Here is a 19,838-nt window from a genome sequence, read left to right on the forward strand (position 1 = left end):
CCATCATGGGGCAGAGGAAATGAATCCGACTGGAACCATGACGTTGTGGGTTCGATCCCTGGCCTTGCTCAGTGGGTTAAGGATCCGGTGTTGCCGTGAGCTGTGGTGTGGGTCACAGTCGCGGCTCAGATCCCACGTTGATGTGGCTATGGTGTAGGCCGGCGGCTATAGCACCAATTAGACCCCTAGCCTGGGAACCTCCATATGCTCTAGGTGTGGCCCGAAAAAGACAAAAAAAAAAAAAGTGATGGATGCAAATGAGACAAATTCATTTGGAGCTTCCTGGTAGGCAAGGCAGAAAGGACTACAGCTTCCATCATCTGCAGGAATAAGCATCTGGTCAGAGGAGGCAAACTTTCCTGCTGCTAGAGCGTACTTTTAGTATGAAATACATTCTGGATGAAAATTGAGGTTACGCTAAACTGTAGCTCAGGGAGGGTTGTACTACCAGGTAATCTAGGTAAATTTCTGATGAGCTAACCAGATTCCAAGATAAAAGCTTTGAGCAGAAACGCCATTCAAACTTTCATTCTCTCCATGGAATCCATGTTTTGAAAATTTTTAAAAATCTACTGCACTGCATTTAAGAAGGAATAATTCATCTTGTCATTTTCATTAAGTGAAAACATATATAAGTGCTATCAAGAATTTTCAGATGAGTGTGAGAAAATCAGTGGTACCATGTTGAACTTGTATAATTCCAGTTAAAAAGCAAAGAAATATGGCATTTTCGTCAGCCCGAGTGGCCCCTTAGGAGGAAAATGTTAATACCATTAAGTTTTTTGTGTGTGTTTTTGTTTTTTAGGGCTGCTTTTGCGGTATATGGAAGTTCCCAGGCTAGGGGTTGAATCAGAGCTACAGCTGCCAAACTACAGCACAGCTCACGGCAACTCCGGATCCTTAACCCACTGAGCAAGGCCAGGGACCGAACCCGCATCCTCACAGATACTGGTCGGGTTCTGTTACCGCTATATCTCTTACTCCCTCTCTAGAGATGCTGGTCTGGTAACCGTGGCTTGTGCCTTCCTCCGGGCTCATGATGCCCACCCAGCTTCAGGGGGTGGTCACCCAGACCGTGACCAGAGCCCCTCTTCCTCCTCAGTTACCCAGAGTTGAAGCTTGGATTTGTAAGGATTCTCTAGAGGAACAGAACTAACAGAACATGCGCGTGTACATGTATTTTATTCATGTATTTATTGTGAGGAACTGGTCCAGGAGAGTGTACAGACTGGGAAGTCCCAAGGTGAGCAGTTGGCAGGCTGGACCCCCAGGACAGGTGACAGCAGAAGTTTAGTCCAAATGCTGGCAGGCTCGAGGCCCACAAAGAGCCTGTGTTTCAGAAGTTTCTTTCTTTTTTTTTTGGTCTTTTTAGGACCATACCACATGGAGGCTCCCAGGCTAGGGGTGGAATTGAGCTGTAGCCACCACCCTATGCCACAGTCATAGCAGTGCCAGATCTGAGCCCCGTCTACAACCTACACCACAGCTCATGGCAACGCTGGATCCTTAACCCACTGAGCGAGGCCGGGGATCGAACCTGCATCCTCATGGTTACTAGTCAGATTCACTTCCGCTGAGCCATGATGGAAACTCCAAAGAGCCCATGTTTCATTTTGAACCTGAAGGCAGGAGAAGGTTATGTCCCAGGTCAGCAGGCAGGCAGGAGTCCCCTCCTACTTGCAAGAGGGTCAGGCTTTTTGTTCCATCCCTTCAACTGATCAGAGGATGCCCACCCACACTACATGCAGTCTACCCATTCAGATGTTACTGTCAGCAGAAAATACCTTAACAGACAGGTCCGGAATGAAGTTTGACCAAATATCTAGGCATCCTCATGGCCCTGCCAAGTTGACATGTGAAATTAACCATCACAAGGCTTGAACTATTTTTTTTTTCTTTTTGTGGATGCACCCACAGCATATGGAAGTTCCCAGGCCAGGGAGTGAATCCGAGCCGCAGCTATGGCAACACTGGATCTTTTTCTTTTTCTTGGTCTTTTGTCTTTTTTATGGCCGCACTCGTGGCATATGGAGGTTCCCAGGCTAGGGATCGAATTGGAGCTACAGCTGCCGGCCAGAGCCACAGCAATGCCAGATCCAATCCATGTCTGCAGTCTACATGACAGCTCATGCCAACGCCGGATCCTTAACCCAGTGAGTGAGGCCAGGGATCGAACAGCAACCTCATGGTTCCTAGTTGGATTCCTTTCCTCTGTACCATGACAGGAACTCCATAACACTGGATCTTTTAACCCACTGCACAGGGTTGGGGACTGAACCTGTGCCTCTGCAAAAACCCTAGCTGCTGCAGTTGGATTCTTAACCCACTGAGCCACAGTGGGAACTCCACAAGGCTCGTACTTTTAAGGTCTCTAGTCCTCTTTGTAGTGCGTTGGATAGCATTGTGCAAAAAAAGATATTTCTAAGTCCTAACCCTGGAATTTGCATACTTGATCTTATCTGGAAAAGGGTCTTTGCAGATGTAATTAGTTAAGGGTCTCAGGGAGAGATCACCCTGGACTTAGGGCAAGCTCAAGTCCAGTGACAGCTGTTGTTATAAGAAGAAGAGATGTGAGGTTCACAGACACGGGGGGTGGGGAGCCAGGCCACGTGAAGACAGATACTGAACTGATGTGGCCCCAAGCTGAGGAATGCCTGGGGCCATCAAAGGCTGGAAGAGGCAAGAAGGCATTTGCCCTTAGAGCCTTTGGAGGGCGCATAGCCCTGCTGACATCTTGCTTTCAGATTGTGGCTTTCACACCTGTGCGAGGGTCTCTAGTCACCCAGTTTGTCACACAGCTTCAGGAAACCACTTGCTCTTCCTGAGGCAGGACTGATAAGCAGACAGTTCTGGACCTGCTTCTCTGGGAGGCTTGTTGGCTTACTCTATATTCCAAGAATCCAGTTTGCGTCTTCTCAGATTGCTTGAAATAGTCTTGCTCACTTGTTGATGCTGGGTTTGGGGCTTGTCTGGAGGCGTCTTTGTACAAGCATCCTCCCTCATCTCCTTCGATGGCTCCATCTGCCTCACATTCCATCCTGCTTTGGTGAGACTGGAGAGTCTAGGGGAGGCTCGCTTAGCACGGATGGTGGGAGGACACTCACTGTGGCTAAAAAGAGCTGCCTATTCCATTTGACAATTGTTTTTCCATTTATAGCTCTGTTTCCAAGAATAATTGTTGATTTCAGTGAAAGCATCTGCCTTGGTAGGGGGTATCTATAAATAAAGATGTTAGCATGTTTTAAAGATTGACCACATTTTGTAATTCTCACATTTGACTTGGAGGAGAAGGGTTCATAAAAACCATTCTCAATGATGTCAATCAAAACAAAATGTCTTAAGAGTTCCTGTCATGGCTCAGCGGTAATGAACCTGACTGGTATCCATGAGAGATGTGGGTTCGATCTCTGGCCTTACCCAGTGGGTTAAGGATCTGGTGTTGCCGTGAGCTGTGGTGTAAGTCACAGGTGTGGCTTGGGTCCCACGTTGCTGTGGCTGTGGTATAGGCTGGGAGCTGCAGCTTCAATTCGACCAATTAGCTCCAATTAGTCTAGGAACTTCCATATGCCACACATGCAGCCCTAAAAAGACAAAAAAAAAAAAATCTTAAAAAAACCCAACTTGTAACTGTAGATACAAATTGATAAATATATAATTAAATTGAGTCTTAAATTAGCTAATGCATCCTATGTGCTGTGTGCTGTGGTAAGGACCTTTTATTATTTGTTTTTTTCCTCACAACAAAAATATGAAGTACTTACTAGCTTTAGCTTCATTTTATAGATGAGGAAACTGAGGCTCAGAGAGGTTGACAAACTTACCGAAGGTCACACAGCTTGAAGGAGGTACCGCCAGGACTCAAAACTCATTTCTTCTGACTCCAGAGCCATGCTTCCATCTTTCACTTGACTGAAGAATCCGTAACTGGGCTGGAAGTGGCATGCTCTAGAACAACATTTCTCCAAGTGTAGACTGAAGAGTGATAGACTTTTGTTTTTAAAAATGCTGTGGTGTAACAAACTCTAGAAAACACTGAACATTAAAATTGATCTAGCCCATTGAAAGTTCTGAAGAACCCTGCAGTAAGGGAAATAGTTCAGTTTTGTTCAACCCCTTCCCTGCTGAATGCCTATGAATATCTTGAGGAACCAGTGGTCTGCAGAATGTGCTCTGGAAACTTCCATCCTAGATTAAATAATCCCAGACTGGGAGAGGCAACACATGAAAATGTTTATTTGTCATTACCACAGATGAGAGCACGTCCAAGAGTATAGCTTTCTCATCTGTAAAGGAAGGCGTTTGGACCCTATGTTCTCTGTCGTGGCTCTAAAATGCTGTGGCCCACATGCAAGGCAAATGACAGCTTGTGAATCTGTTAACTCTCTCCCCCTTTTATTGCTTATTGGAGTCATTCACAGTCTGATTGTGTCCAAATATCTCAGAGTAAAAAATGTCCTGCACCTGCTGCCTCTCCAAGCTGTGTTTTCAGTGAGGTAGTACACTTGGCCTGTGGGTGCCTTGTCTTCATCTGGGTTGCCCTTTGTCCCTGAACCTGGTAACATTGCTGGCTTTTCTCTGAATTCTGCACATGCTGGGCTGCTTTCCTCCAAACCATGCCTCTCTGTGGAGTCTGCCCTGAGCTCCCTGATTTTAGAGTCTTGTCCAGAGGAGAGTCCTTTACCCTTCTTCCAGGGCTTGTGCTTTTTCAGATGCTTTAAGTATTTGCCTCTGGTCCTAGAATGATCTTCCCATCCTGACCCTCCTTTATTCCTTCAGCTAAACTCATATCACCCTTTCTGGACTCTTAGTCAACCCATAGTCAGTATTTTTCTTACCAGTTCGTTTTTCTTTAATTGCTTTGGGTGTCTTACTCCTCCAAGCAGGAGCTAGAGGCTGTCTCCTATGTAGTCCCTGCACGCTCTAGCACGGTCTTACATTAACGATAGATCCTCAGTAAATACGAGTTGATGCCAGACAATTCTTGCTCCTCCAGCCCTAGGATTTGAGGGCCGTGGTCCACAGGACAAGAGCAGGGGGTTTCAGCTCACAGCTGTAATACGGTCTGTGCAAAATTCAGGAACAGGCACGCCTTTTCCCTCTTCACCTTGACTGTCTCCTTCCTTCATCAGGCGGTGATTTAATTCCTCTCTGGGGCTGTTTTGATCGTCTCACGGCTCCTCCCTGGTGGCCAGACAAGTAAAAAGCAGGAGAAACTCCATGAGCATTGTTCGGGGTGGAGATCTTATAGATCCTTGGTTATAGGAGAAGGGTCACTATCGAGTCAACCTTCATTATGCCTTTCAGGTCAGATTCTTTTGATTATTATCATTGGTGACTTCTTTTTTTCTTCTTAGGGCAGCCCCTGCAGCATTTGGAGGTTCCCAGGCTAGGGGTTGAATCAGAGCTTCGGCTGCCAGCCTACACCACAGCCACAGCAACATAGGGTCCAAGCTGCATCTGTGACCTACACCACAGCTTGGGGCAATGCCCGACCCTCAACCCACTGAGCAAGGCCTGGGATCAAACCCACATCTTCATGGATACTATTTGGGTTCTTAACCTGCTGAGCCACAATGGGAACGCTTTCCTTGGTGATTTTTGAGGGAACCAGAGCTGTAGCTGTTCACACAGGTCGGCTATGGGTGGGGCCTCCTCTTGTCACCGCCTGTTCCCAAGCATTTGTTTTTAATAGCGGCACAGCTGAGAGGGTCGGGTTTGTGTTTGATATCTTTACGGTTTTTTGGGGACGTGCTCTTTGACTGTGATTTAAATGGGCTGGAAAGAGTGCAGACTGCTTTGACCTATTCTTTTTTTGTTTTCTGTAATGCATCTCATCTTCAAAAATTCAAAACAAAATGACTGGTGCCACCTCCATGCCATGGTCTCAATGCAGAACCTGAGCTGGCTCGTGGCCACCCTGTGGGTGTGCACACAGGCCTGGGAAGACCGCAGGCCTGGCAGACCCAGCGCAGGCTGTGAGCAGACAGGCCTGACTCCAGGCTCAGAAGTAGGGAAGCCAAAAATATGAACATGTAATGGGAAGTGAATTTGCATTTTTTTCAAGTTAAGTTGATTTTAGACTCATGGTTGAAAAAAATTGAAAGCGAAGTGGTGGTTTTCTTTTTAAAAGCCTCAAGTCATGTCCAATGGAACGGGGGCAGCACGCGCCAGACAGGCTGGCTGGGACCTGGACTCTGAACCCCATGCTGGCGGGGCTGAGAGCAGAGGGCAGGGGATGGAATTTATCATCCAATGTGGAGCTTTTCCGAGAGTGGAAGAGCTACTGGTAATTATGCCTGGACAACAGTACTAAACCATGGATGTTCTGAATAACTGGGGTATGTGGTCAGTTTCCCAGTAGGAGACGTGGGAGCAGGGGTCCAGCTTGGCCACGGCTGCTCCTGTGCGTGGATGGGAGGGGCCCGTGGGAGGAGAGAGGCAGAGGAGGAGGATGGTGGGGGGGGGGGCAGCTTCTGGCCTCTGGGGTGCCTGGGCAGGGCTCTTCTTACCCAGTAAGAACTGGGGCCGGAGTTCCCATCGTGGCGCTGCAGAAGCAAATCTGACTAGGAACCATGAGGTTGCAGGTTCAATCCCTGGCCTTGCTCAGTGGGTTAAGGATCCGGCGTTGCCATGACCTGCGGTGCAGGTCGAAGATGTGGCTTGGATCCTGCGTTGCTATGGCTCTGTGGTAGGCCAGCAGCTGTATCTCCTATTAGACCCCTAGTCTGGGAACCTCCATATGCCCTGAGTGTGGTCCTAAAAAGCAAAAAAAAAAAAAAAAAAAAAAAAAAAAGAAAAAAGAAGAAGAACTGGGGCCAACGACTGGTTTATAATGGCTCTTGAGATCCAGTACATTTTTAGAAATTTTGTGAGCTGGTTGTTACACCTGTGATGGTTGAAATTGACCATGACAGACATAGTTACCCCATGGGAATCAGTGAAGGTGCAGATCAGCCATCTGACCCCGCATGCCCAGGTGGTTGGGACGCCTTTACCAGTACGCCATGGATGAGGGTCCTGGGATGGGGATGCCACCGTGGGTGAGAGCCATCCTGCAGGGGACTCCCTGGAACCTGAAGGTGTCGTGTGGTTCCTGCCATGGACACAAAAGAAATGTTGGTCAGAGAGGGGGCAGGAGTGACTGTGTCTATGCAAGGCCTCAAAGTGGACGCTGTCTCTCTCACCTCAAAGAGAGAAATTAACCTTCCGCCACTCCCCGCCGGCTCACTTCGCCCCAGCCACGTGGATCCTCCAAAATGCCAAGCCCGTTTCCCTCCCGGGGCCTTTTGCTTGCCCTTCCCTCTGCCCAGAGACCCCCAGGTCCCCGCAGGACTCACTGCCCCACTTCACTGGGGTCTCTGCCCGGATGGCTCCTCCTCAGACAGACATCCCAGACCCCCCTGTGTGCGGTGGGCTCCTTTCTCTCTCCAGCCCTTTCCCTTGTTTTTTCCTAACACTCAGCACTACTTGGTACTGAGTAGTGTGTTTGTATCTTTGTTTTATCGCCTGTTTCCTCACTGTCTATACTGGGAGCTCCCTGAGGTGGGAATTTTGTTTTGTCCTCTCTGTAGCACCTAGGACAGGGCCTGGTATACAGCAGGCACGAAGTCAGTATCTGTTAATGAGTGAGAATATGGGTCACATGTACCAGACCTGATCCATGGGAGGCTTCCTGGAGAGTGATGCTGAGATGCTTTCTGAGGCTTCACCCAGGCACATCGGGAAGGAGTGCTGTGGTCCCTCAGGGCTGTCTGCAAGGATATGGGAGGCAGCACAGTGGTACCTGTACCATAGAAGCCATCCCAGATCTGGGTCCTTAATAATCCCTTCAGTTACCAAAAACATTTAGGAAGAGTCTGATTGTACCTGACATGAGGCAGGGCTGTGTGTAAGGGTTGTGGTCCTTTGAAAGATCACATTTTCCATCCTTCCATCTCTCCCTCCCTCCATCCATCCATCTATCCATCCATCTATCCATCCACCATCCATCCATCCATCCACCCATCCACCCCAGTGACTAGTTATTGAGTATCACTATATATGAGATGCTCTGCCCATGGCTGGTGATTCATTGGTGACCACAGCTGGTCCTGGCCCCCTGTGGCTTCGGTGAGGGGAGGACTAAATAGCTGGTGAATGAGCTGGGAGGCACCAACAGAAGGGAAAGAGCAGAGTGGACAGCGAGTTGGCCAGAGGAAACTGACTTCGATGGGGAGGGAGGCAGAGTGAAGGAAGGCCATTTGAGCTGAGACCCAAGGACTGGGTAGGAGTTTGCCAGGCAGAGAGGGAAGGTGGGAACCTTCCAGAAGAGGGAAGGACCTGCCTGCCAGCCCCAAGGTAAGAAAACTTGAGCCCGTGTGGGGCACTGGGGGGAGATCAGGGGGCGCACAGCACGGAACCTGGGGGCAGTGGGAGGGGGGAGGCATGGCTCAGGAAGGCCTTGTCAAGCAGCTCAGTAGCTTGGATTTCCCCCCACATTTTGCAAGTCAACAAACAGTCATTCATGGGTAGAGGACATCCTGAAACAGAACTAAAAACTGTAAGTGGATCCAGAGTTAGACCTCAGAGAACATGTATTTTGTAAACATGTCACTGACTGCATTGGGCAAGGCTGCAGGCAGGCACTGACCTCTAGGCACGAGGGGGGTGGGTGGCGGGGGGACGGGGGGAGAGGCCCATGAGCTCCTGTTCTGGGTGAGTTCAGAGCTTGCCTTTGGGCTCTAGGACGCAGCTGGTCTTAGTAGCTCCTGGTGCCGTTTGCAGTGGGATCGGTGGGTAGTGTAACACTTGCTCCTGGGTAACTGATCTAGGTTCATTGGGAGCGTGTCTGCGTGTGTCTCCCTCTGGTCCCTCTTAGCGGAGCTTGAGAACAGTGAACAGTATCTGCTACATCTGTTAGCTTCGCTTGTTCATAACTTCTTTTTTTAAAACTTGTGTTATTTTATTTTACTTGATTTTTTTTTGGCCACACCCACAGCATGTGAAAGTTCCTGGGCTGGGGGGCAAACCCTTGCCACAGCAGTGACAACATCAAACCCTTAACCCACTAGGCTGCCAGGGAACTCCTAACTTCTTTTAGTCCAGAGGTGTCCATCCTGGTCCAGCTTGCAGTGCCGCCTTCCACCCCATTTGGCTTCCCTGTGTGTCCAAGCCGTTTGGGATGAAAGGTGAGTGGTAGGTGTGGTGATACTCTTCAGCCCAGTTGATCCTTGGTTTGCCAGTGACCAGAGCAGAGAAAAGCACAGGGACGCTGAAAGAGGCAGACAAGCTGGATTAGTGTCCGTTCACCGTGGGGTGGAAGCTGATGCACCTGCTTACAGCTGGGCTCTCTTTCTTTTTTTCCTGCACCCATGGCATATGGAGTTCCCCCGTCAGGGATCAGATCCAAGCTGCAGCTGCATCCTATGCCACTGTGCGGGGTTGGGATCGAACCCGTGCCTCAGCAGTGACCTGAGCTGTTGCAGAGACATCGCCGGATCCCTCACCCACTGCCTCACACTGGAAACTCCCAGACTCTCTACGCTTGGTTGGGGCTCTTCCACTGACCTTTCCTGCCTGTTGCAGAAAGAGGTCCTCTTCGATCACTGAAGATAAGGGCTCATGGAGAATCAAGATGAGGAGTTCCCATCGTGGTGCAGTGGAAACGAATCCAACTGGGAACCATGAGGTTGTGGGTTCGATCTCTGGCCTCGCTCAGTGGGTTGAGGATCTGGCATTGCTGTGAGCTGTGGTATAGGTCGCAGATGCGGCCCGGATCTGCCGTGGCTGTGGTGTAGGCCAGTGGCTACAGCTCCGATTCAACCCCTTGTCATGGGTGCAGCCCTGAAAGACAAAAAAAAAAAAAAAGAAAGATACTGTTTCTGTCTCATATTGTTATACTCGTCCTTAGACTTTGGCGTCATTGCATCGCCTAATGTTTGTGTGACATTGGGTATGTGAGTAAAACTTGCTGTGCCTCCTGCAGAATGGGAAGAGCAACCTGAATCTGTCCACGATAGACAGTCACGATAGCCTTGGGTCCTTGCATCCTGTGACAAAACCTGATTCCACTGCAGGAAGGAAACCAATTAGCCCTCAGATCACTGGGCTGTGCCCCTCTGGTGGTGGGGGGCAGGGAAGGGGGAGAGGTGGAGGGAGATGGTGGGGGACGGGGTGGGTGGGGAAGAAGTAAGAAGAGAAGGAATCTCAGTAAACCTCTTAGCCTGTGACAATGAGGCCAAAGCGGGCTTTTATGAGAACCACATTTGAGCCCTGGAATAAAAAATAAGAGCAACATACTTTAAAAATTATTTATGATTTTAAGCACATGAAAGGCGTATCATGTATGCAGGGAGGGCATAATGGGGAACAGCTGGTGAACATGTGTCCTGTCATTTCGGGGGCTGTTCCTAATTCTGCGATGTCCAAGAATAACAGTAATAACGACACGGCAGCCGATTGTATTAATAATAATAAAGAGGGTTGGGGTGCCTCCCCCAAACCCCAAAGAACATAAGAGAGGAGCCCAGGTGGCTGGGCATGGTGGGGCTGGAGAGGAAACTCCAGCCTGCTTCCTTCTTGGGGACCACGGGGACTGTCCAAGGATCAAAGGTTTGAGCCTGGGTTGCGGGTCTTGGGAAACCTGGGTCCCAGGGCCGGGTTTCACCACTGGCACTGGCATTTCCCTGCCGCTCTGAGTCTCAGTTCCCATCTGCTGGGCAGACCCAGCGTGCGGAGTCTTCATGGACCCTGATGACATGGGGCCTGCGGGATCCGAGGGCTGGGCACACTGCCAAGTGTCCCGTGTGTGGAGAGCTCATCCTCATGGCACTGTTTCTGTGGTGCGTGGCACACTCACCCCGAGCTCAGCGCCTGGCCCTGGGGAGACGCCCGGCCATGCTTGTGGTGTGAAATTTTCATTAAATGTGTAAAGCCATGGACAGTCCTTGAAAAGCCATCTAGGCAGGTTCTGTCTTTCATGGTTGGGTCCGTGGGTCCGGAGCAGCTCAGCCTCGGGCTGATTATCCCCGCAGCCGAGTGGCCCCGAGGACTCTACCCACCGCCCCGCGCCTGGTGGTCTTCTGTGCTGGCTGGTGGGAACATGGGCTGTTGCCCCCCTTGTAGATGGCTCTTCGCCAGTGCCACCTTCCTCAGGGCCGTGCTGCCAGGTGCTTAAGGGGACCTGCTGAGGATTCTTGGTGATACTGTCTCCCCCAGGTACACTGTCCCAGGAGCTTGAGTGGCCTCAGTCTTCTCAGTACAGGGGGTGTGCTGGGCTCCACCTGGTTCCCCTTCCTGCCTTACAGCCTGGAGCCTCTCTCAGGGCTGGGAGCTGCGGAGAGCCCAGGACTCACCTTGCTTGTTTCCTGTCACCCAGGAACTTGTCGCTGCCCGACATCCAGCATCTTGAAAATGGCCTTCTTTGTCTGGGCAGCTGTGACAACATACCACAGACTGGGGGCTTGTGAACAACAGTGCTTCACTTCTCACCGTTCTGGAGGCTGGATGTCTGAGACCAGGGTACCAGCCTGGTTGGAGGAGAGCCCCCTTCCTGGCTCGCAGCTGACACTTTCTCGCTGTGTCCTTACACATGGAAGGGGCGAGGGAACTTGGCAGGGCCTCTTTTATAAGGGCACCAATCCCGGAGTTCCCGTCGTGACTCAGTGGTTAACGAATCTGACTAGTAGCCATGAGGATGACGGTTTGATCCTGGCCTTGCTCAGTGGGTTAAGGATCAGGCGTTGCCGTGAGCTGTGGTGTGGGTCACAGACGTGGCTCAGATCCCACGTTGCTGTGGCTGTGGTGTAGGCCGGCAGCTACAGCTCTGATTAGACCCCTAGCCTGGGAACCTCCACATGCCTCAGGTGCAGCCCTAAAAAAAAGACAAAGAAAAAAACCAAAAACCCAAACATAAGGGCACCAATCTCAGTCATGAGGGCACCACTCTTATGACCTAATCAGCTCCCAAAGATCCCACCTTCCAGTAATCATCGCATTGGGCATTAGGATGTGGGGATATGAATTTTGTGCAGACACAGACGTCGGACCACAGCCACCGAGATGTCATGGTTTTGGTCTGGGTGTTTTGCTTGGCTCAGGTGAGGAAATCTGGTCCCTGTTACTCCATCACAGTGGGAAGTGGAAGTGCCTCAGTTCTCTCTTTAGAGATGAAGAACCGGAGAGGGAGAGTGACTTGCCCGAAGTCACACAGCTCTTCAGCATCAGCAAGGACGAGGGAGGACGCAGGTCATTCACTCAGTAGACATTATTGTGCTCCTGTTGTGTGCCAGGCATGCAGGGCGTGCTCCCTGCCCTTCAGATGCCCACTGTCTGCTGGGGAGACAGACGTGGACCAGAATTAGAGAAAAGCATGGCAAACTTAATGACACAGGTGTTATTTCATAGGATGCTAAGGAAGCGTAAGAGGAGGTGAGCGGCTAAAGGTGGTTTCCTGGGAAGGCGGGTACTTGAGTCTGGTGGAGAAGTGATTCAGTGTGTGTGTGTGGGGGGTGAAGTTCTAGGAACAGGTACAACACATGCAAAGGCATAGAGGCAGAAGGCGGGTCCTTCGCCCTCCAAACTTAGTGTCCTTGGTATGTGCCATGGGGCTGCCCACTGTGTTTTATTGTGGGTGTGTGCCAGGCTGCGTCTGCCAAAGCCCCTGCAGTCTGGGGAGTGGGCCATGGTGTCAGCCTGGGCACATGTGCGGGGTCTCTGTCAGGTGGAGGTGGCTGTGAGGGTTCTGGTGGGATTCTGGCCTTCTGCATCATTGACGTTTTTCCTGGCGGTAGATGATGATATTCTATTATGTTCAGAGGCTTGGAGCACCCCTGTCCCATCAGGGAACAGTCAGCTTTTCTCCTGGCCCTTCCAAAGACATGCCACAGACCGCAGTCCCTTTACCCGATTCTCTAGTGGGCTCTGCCCTTTGCACCGCCCAGAGGAGGGGCAAGAACAGCGTTGTGGTTCTCAGCTCACCTCCTGCCAGGACAAGGCCCTGAGGCCACTGCTGGGTTATGAATCCCCACCAACTGAATACAGGCTCTCCGGGCCTTGGGGCTCTCCTGGCCTGTATAGCCGGTGGGGACAGGTTGGGAACCTTTCAGCTGGCCAGTGGCTTTGGGGCTTGGCTTTATTCTCCGGGCTGGTTTCTTCCTAGCAAGGACTGTTATCTTGTGGCTGTGCTGTCCCCAGCCTGTGCCCCTCCTGTGGCGGTGGCTGCCATCATCTACATGGCTTCCCCAGAGACTGATCATCCAGTCATGCAAAGATTGGGGATCATTTAGACAGTAGCCTGTGGAGACTATGATGGCGAGGCAGCTGGACATGAATCAAATAATCACTCGAATTAATGTAAAGATCACAGCTGTGATAAATGCTGTGAAAGAGAGGAATTTGGGCCCTTGAAATGCCATGAAGATGGGGCTGGATCTTGTCTGAAAGCCAGGAAAGACTCCCCCTAGGAAGTGACCACTGAGTGAGACCTTAGGTGTGAACAGAAGCTGGAGAACAGGGAGGGACGAGACTAGGGTGCAGAAGGCTGAAAAAAACCGAAAGGGGGGAGTTGCCTTTGTGGCTCAGCAGTAAGGAACCAACTACTATCCATGAAGATGTGGGGTTGATCCCTGGCCTCGCTCAGCGGGTTAAGGATCCAGCATTGCTGGGAGCTGCAGCTCCATTTCGACCCCTAGTCTGGGAACCTCCATGTGCTGCAGATGCTGCCCTAAAAACAAAAACAAAAACAAAAACAAACAAATAAAAAAAAAAGAAGAAGAAAGAAAGAAAAGAAAAAAAAAATGTCAGGGGGTCAGTGCTTGGGTGAAGTGAGCAGGGGACTGTGGGGCAAGGAAAATGCAGAGATGTTTACACGACCCCACCGGCTGTGTTGAGAATTTCGGTGTTTATCGTAAGAGCAATGGGTAACAGTTGAAGACTTTTTTTCAGGGAAGGGGCATGAATAGACTTTTGCTTCAGAAACATCATTCTGGCTGCAACTGGAAACTGAATTAGCAGTGGACAAGAGTAGGCTTGCCGGATAAAATCCAGGATGCCTAGTTACATTCAAATTTCACATAAACAGTGAATTCCTTTTTTAAAAAGTATATCCTAAATATTGCCCAGGGCAATTTAGTGTTCTCGTATAAGTAGATTTTTAGTGTATGTATGCCCCAAATGTTGCATGGCTTATGCTTACATTAAAAACATTGTGGCGTTAAAAATTGTTTCAGGAGTTCCTGTCATGGCTCAGTGGTTAACGAATCCGACTAGGAACCATGAGGTTGTGGGTTCGATCCCTGGCCTCACTCAGGGGGTTAAGGCTTCCATTGCCATGAGCTTTGGTGTAGATCACCCATGCAACTCAGATCCCACGATGCTGTGGCTCTGGTGTAGGCAGGCAGCTACAGTTCCAATTAGATCCCTAGCCTGGGAACCTCCATGTACCTCGGGTGTGGCCCTAGAAAAGACAAAAAAAAATTGTTTCATTCAAAATTAAAATTCGTTGTTTACCTGAAATTCCATTTAACCAGACCTCTTCCATGCTTGTTTGTTAATTCTGGCCCTTAGGCCAGAGGTGTGGGAGGCCAGTTATTGCTATGGTTGAAGGCTCCTTAGACTAGGAAACCAGAGGTGGACGTGAAGAAAAGCGGACAAAGAAGAAATACCCTTGGTCAGTCCAAGTGGATTGTTCTAAGGCATCTGGAATATATATCAGCTTCTGTCCTGCCCTGAAACTTGAATTGCCACGTGTGTGCCATTTAAAGATGCACAGTTACAGGTATGCTGAGTACACTGCAGTCTCAGGGCAGGACACTCGCCCATTCAGAACCTGCCCTAGATGACCTCTGTGACGTGTTGGGACAGGGTGAGGGGGGTCATCTTCCTGCCCTGGAGGTGAGCTTTCTGCATGACGGTGACCAGTGTGTGTGGAGGAGGGACTTGGCAGGAGTGTCAAGAGCTTCATGATGGTAGAGGCAGTTGTGCAGGTTGCGCACGGCTTTTCCCCAACCATCCGCGTGTTTCAACAAAGGAAGGGGTGGAGTACAGCAGTCGAGGTCCCAGGCTCTGCCCAAAGGGTCAGATGCTCCAGCATTTATGATCTGGTGGACACGCTTGTGCTCTTGACTGAGATTCTTAACCCCTCCTGGTTTTGCAGCACATTTTTACGATTAGGACTGAGGTTCGTCAAGAGCCAGGCGCATAGGAGATGCTTACGGGAAGGTCCATGTTCCTAGAGCTTAACGATCCCCTCATTTCAGAAGGCTGGCTCCTTCTTCTTCCTGCACAGTTCCATGGGATTTGTTTCTTGATTCACAGCTCGGATGTTGTCCCCGTTCATACTGTTTGCGGATTAGGTGCCTTGCTCAGCCGGCTCTCCGTGCGCTGATCTCCATGCGCCTTTCTGCCTCCATCAGCACTATTCCCCCATCAGAACCCCGAACGCCAAAGAAACCAGGCCATTCAAACCCTTCTTACATCCAGCTTGAGCTTTTCTAGTTTTGTGTTTGCTTGGAAGGTCTTTGCCCGTATCTGTTCAAGCCTTATTCATGAAAAGTATTTATAAGGTAATTTTTTTTTTGGTCTTCTTGCCTTTTCTAGGGCCGCTCCCGTGGCACATGGAGATTCCCAGGCTAGGGGTCTAATTGGAGCTGTAGCTGCCTGCCTACACCAGAGCCACAGCAACACGGGATCCGAGCTGCGTCTGCAACCTACACCACAGCTCACAGCAACACCGGATCCTTAACCCACTGAGCGAGGCCAGGGATCGAACCTACAACCTCATGGTTCCTAGTCGGATTTGTTTCTGCTGTGCCACGATGGGAACTCCTGTGGATACTTTAAATACCAGTGATTATCTTGGTACCAGCTCTGCTTTACTCAAGGCAGGTGCTCAGTAGGTGTTGAATACTTGGAAGGCAGACTCATTTATTAGATATTTCCTAAGAGGAACACAAGAGAGGTGATGCTGGATGATCACTTCGGGGTGTGGGTGACACGAGTTAAATCCATACAGACTCATTTATTAGATATTTTCTAAGAGGAACACAAGAGAGGTGATGCTGGATGATCACTTCGGGGTGTGGGTGACACGAGTTAAATCCATACAGTCACCCAGTAGCATCCTCTGTGACCTTTGTCGACTCCTCCCCTTTCTGAGCCTTAATTTCCTCAGGGTAATAGGAGAATAATTACCTGCCTCGCTGGGTTGTGGGGTCCCTTGGAGCTCGTTTGTGTAACACGTGATATGATGACTGTCACACAGTTGGTCTTCTGTGATGTTATACCAAAGCCATAAGGACGTTTGGGCTCCTCACTGGTTTCTCTACACGGGTCACCCCCATTCACACAAATAATTGGAGGGGTTCACAACCTCGAGGAAGCAACGGAGGAAGAGAAGGACCGCTGCTGGATCTGAGCCCCCGGCCACTCTGGCTGCGAGTCCTTCTCCTCTGAGTGTTGGGCGTGGCCTCCTTTTCACACCGGGGGCTTTGCCTTTTCGTAGATGTATGAGATCAAGTCAGAAGGCAGCATCGCCAAGACATTCAACAAGATTCTGCAGAAGCTGAGCTCGCCCCTGAAGCCCCGGGTCCCCGAGCACAGTAACAGCAGGATGAAAAACCTCTCCTACCCATTCTCCAGGGAGAAAATGTACCTGTGAGTATTGGCGCTGTGGGAGGGGGTGCTGTGAGAGGGGATGGGAAGGGCCATTCAGCACCATGGGTATCTTGGTTCACCCTGGGGGCTGGGAGACCAGCGGGGAAGCACGCCCTCAAGGTGGAATGGTCTCTACAACCTGCCTCTGAATGCCCTTCCCTGAGCGAGATGATCTCAGAAATAGCTCCTACATATTCGCCCAGCAGCTTCTGGGGAAACCTGCCATTGTAGTCATTTCTGTGAAGGATGGAGAACCAGGGAGCAGACAGCCAGGAACCCTTGGGTCAGATACGTGTTGACCTTCTGAGGGGGCACCCCTCTGCCCGGTTCCCAGTCTAAGAGGGTTTCAACCTGTTATGATGAACCAGAGAGACGGTGGACAAAGCTGGATTCCTGTCTCCTCAGCTGCGTGCTCATGCCCTTGCTGATTCTGAGACCCCCCTCCCTGCACACCGCCCCCCCCCCCCCCCCACGAGAGGGATAAGGTCTTGTCTGGGGATGGCCCTTTGGGAAGCCTTTGGAAGGGGCCGTCATGGGCGGGAAGTAGGTGGTGAAGCAGCCAAGCACTCATTCTGTTTTAGGAGCCAATGAGAAGATCAGACTATCAGGAGTGACGAGAGGGAAAGGAAAGGGCTTAGGAAGGCCGAGAAGCTATAGGATCTGTCCCTTTGAAGGAGGTGTGGCATCAAGGGGCTGTGTTTTTTTTATTCACTGGGTACCATCTCCTACTGGGTACCATCTCCTGCCCGTCTTTGTCATGTTAGATAATAATTCTGTACACGTGTGTATGCTCCCTCATTGAACTTTCACCCCCGAACGATTCTTGTACCCATTCTGGTCACCTGTTCTAATGTGTGTGTGTAGGGGGGGGTTTCCTGCACCACCAAGACAGTCTCCAATACCAGCTGGATGGCCTACAATTCAATTTACTTCTGACACTATTTACCTGGAAATAGCATCGGGTTTCCCAGCTGGGGGCTCAGTGTCACAAGGCTGCCCTCTGCCTCAGATGCCTAAGCAAGGCCAGGTTGTCCCCTGTGCTTCTGACCAACTCGTTACAAATCAGAGATTCCCACGCCTTCCCCCCCCCACCTTGGGTTGGATTAATTTGCTAGAGTGGCTCACAGAACTCAGGAAACCAGTGTATACTCACTCGGTTACCTGTTTGTTGTACAGGGTGTTTAAGGGTGTGAATCCACAGCCACATGCAGAGACACACAGAGCAAGGTCCCAATAAAGGAGCTTCTTCTGTCCTTGAGGAGTTTTAGGCTCACCATGAAAGCCTTCTGACTCACCAGCTGAGAAGTTCTTCAAACCCCATCCTTCTGGGTTTTTATGGCGGTTTCATTCCATCGCCACGGGGATCAAATCCTTGGCCACTGGGGACGGATTCAACCTCCACTCCCCGCTCTGCTCCCAGGAAATCAGGGGACGAGTCTGAAACCACCTTCAATCCCCAGTGGTTTCCCTGGCGACCAGCCCCATCTCTAGGGGATTTCCAGCATCAGTCACCTCAATATCATAAACTTGGTGGTTGAAAGGGGCTTGTTATGAGTAATAAGACACGTGTTTCGCCTTGATGGCTCTTGGTGACCAGAGTGGGTACGAGAATCGTTAGGGGGTGAGAATTCAATGAGGGAGCATGTGCACGTGTACAGAATTATTATCTAACATGGATTTCAGGAACTGAGGACAGGAGACCAAATACCATAACAAAAGATGCTCCCATTGCTCTCATCACTCAGAAAATTCCCAGGGCTTGGAGAGCTGTGAGCCAGGAACCGTGGATGGAGACCAATATATATATATATATATATAATTATATATATATATATATAAATATATATTTATATGATATATAAACTATATCATAAATCACAGTATCACACCCTTCTTGTGAAGTGGCTATCCGGATGGAACTGTCCTTCCACTGTAGAGAGGAACCCAAGGTCCAGGGTCTGTCCCAGGTCATGCAGAAGTAAGTGGCATGTTGACTTCCTGGCCAGCTCTACTTTTGGTATCCAGTACGTCCTCCACATCTCCCCTTCCCTGGGGCCCTTCCTCCCCTGTGTGGAATCTGAACTGTCACCTCTCACACTCTTCCATCCACTCAGCTTCTGTGAATCAGTTCTTGGAGTTCCGTTGTGGCTCAGCAGGTTAAGAACCCGACTAGTATCCATGAGGATGTGGGTTCAATCTCTGGCCTTGCTCAGCGGGTTAAGGATCCAGCATTGCCTCAAGCTACAGTGTAGGTTGCAGGCTGTGGCATAGGACTGCAGCTCCAATTTGACCCCTAGCCTGGGAGCTTCCATGTTCTGCAGGTGTGGCCCTAAAAAGCAAACAAACAAACAAAACAAACAAACAAAAAAAAACAAAACAAAACACCCAGTTCTTAACACCCAGCCAAAGTATCCTCTCCATCCTCTGAGTTTCCTTAGCAATGGTCTCCTTATGGTCACATCCTGCTGTGCATCAATTATTTAGAAACCCCTCCCCTCCAGTGGGTGGGCTCCCGGGGGGCCAGGGACATGGTTCAGGCATTTGTGTGCCCTGAAAACAGTTGTACAGGTGTTTTTTTGAGTGAAAGGTCAACACGTGAAGTTTAGAACAGATACAGGTCTTTCATGATTAGGAGTTTGGTGTTTAATTAATGTAACAACAGCGACAACATGAAATGAAAACTTGAAAAGCAATTATACACCAGCATCTTGAAACTATACTTTGTTGTTGTTGTTGTTGTATTTTACTGTCTTTGTTCATGCACAGGACTCCTCTTTACATATGGAGGTTCCCAGGCTAGGGGTCGAATCAGAGCTGTAGCTCCTGGCCTATATCACAGCCACGGGGAATGAGGGATCCGAGCCGAGTCTACAGCCTACACCACAGCTCATAGCAACACTGGATCCTTAACCCAATGAGCAAGGCCAGGGATCAAACCTGCGTCCTCATGGATGCTAGTCAGATTCGTTTCCGCTGAGCCACGACGGGAACTCCCCTACATATTTTAATTTTTACACCTTGGTAAAATAATTTTCTATGGTTAAGGTCTCATGACTATAATTTCCAGCAGCTGCATGAGAATCTGTCCGTCAGGTTTTGGAATTGCTCTTGGCTCCATAATCTTTATTATAAGTAACTTTGTAATGGACATTTTTATTCATGGAACCTTTTTCTGCTGTGGAATTTATTTTCCCGATGCTACAGTT

At 49.9% G+C, this 19,838-nt stretch overlaps 1 protein-coding gene across 1 annotated transcript in view; it reads left to right on the forward strand.

Moving 5' to 3' along the window:
* ANO2 (anoctamin 2) overlaps nucleotides 1–19,838 on the forward strand; it is a 346,820-nt gene that overhangs the window by 84,449 nt on the left and 242,533 nt on the right. Inside the window, exon 5 of the mRNA XM_047787771.1 lies at nucleotides 16,481–16,632. Coding sequence (XP_047643727.1) covers nucleotides 16,481–16,632 — 152 coding nt within the window. The remainder of the gene's footprint in view (nucleotides 1–16,480; nucleotides 16,633–19,838) is intronic.

The sequence above is a fragment of the Phacochoerus africanus genome, chromosome 7 (genome assembly GCF_016906955.1).
Source record: "Phacochoerus africanus isolate WHEZ1 chromosome 7, ROS_Pafr_v1, whole genome shotgun sequence".
NCBI lineage: Eukaryota > Metazoa > Chordata > Mammalia > Artiodactyla > Suidae > Phacochoerus > Phacochoerus africanus.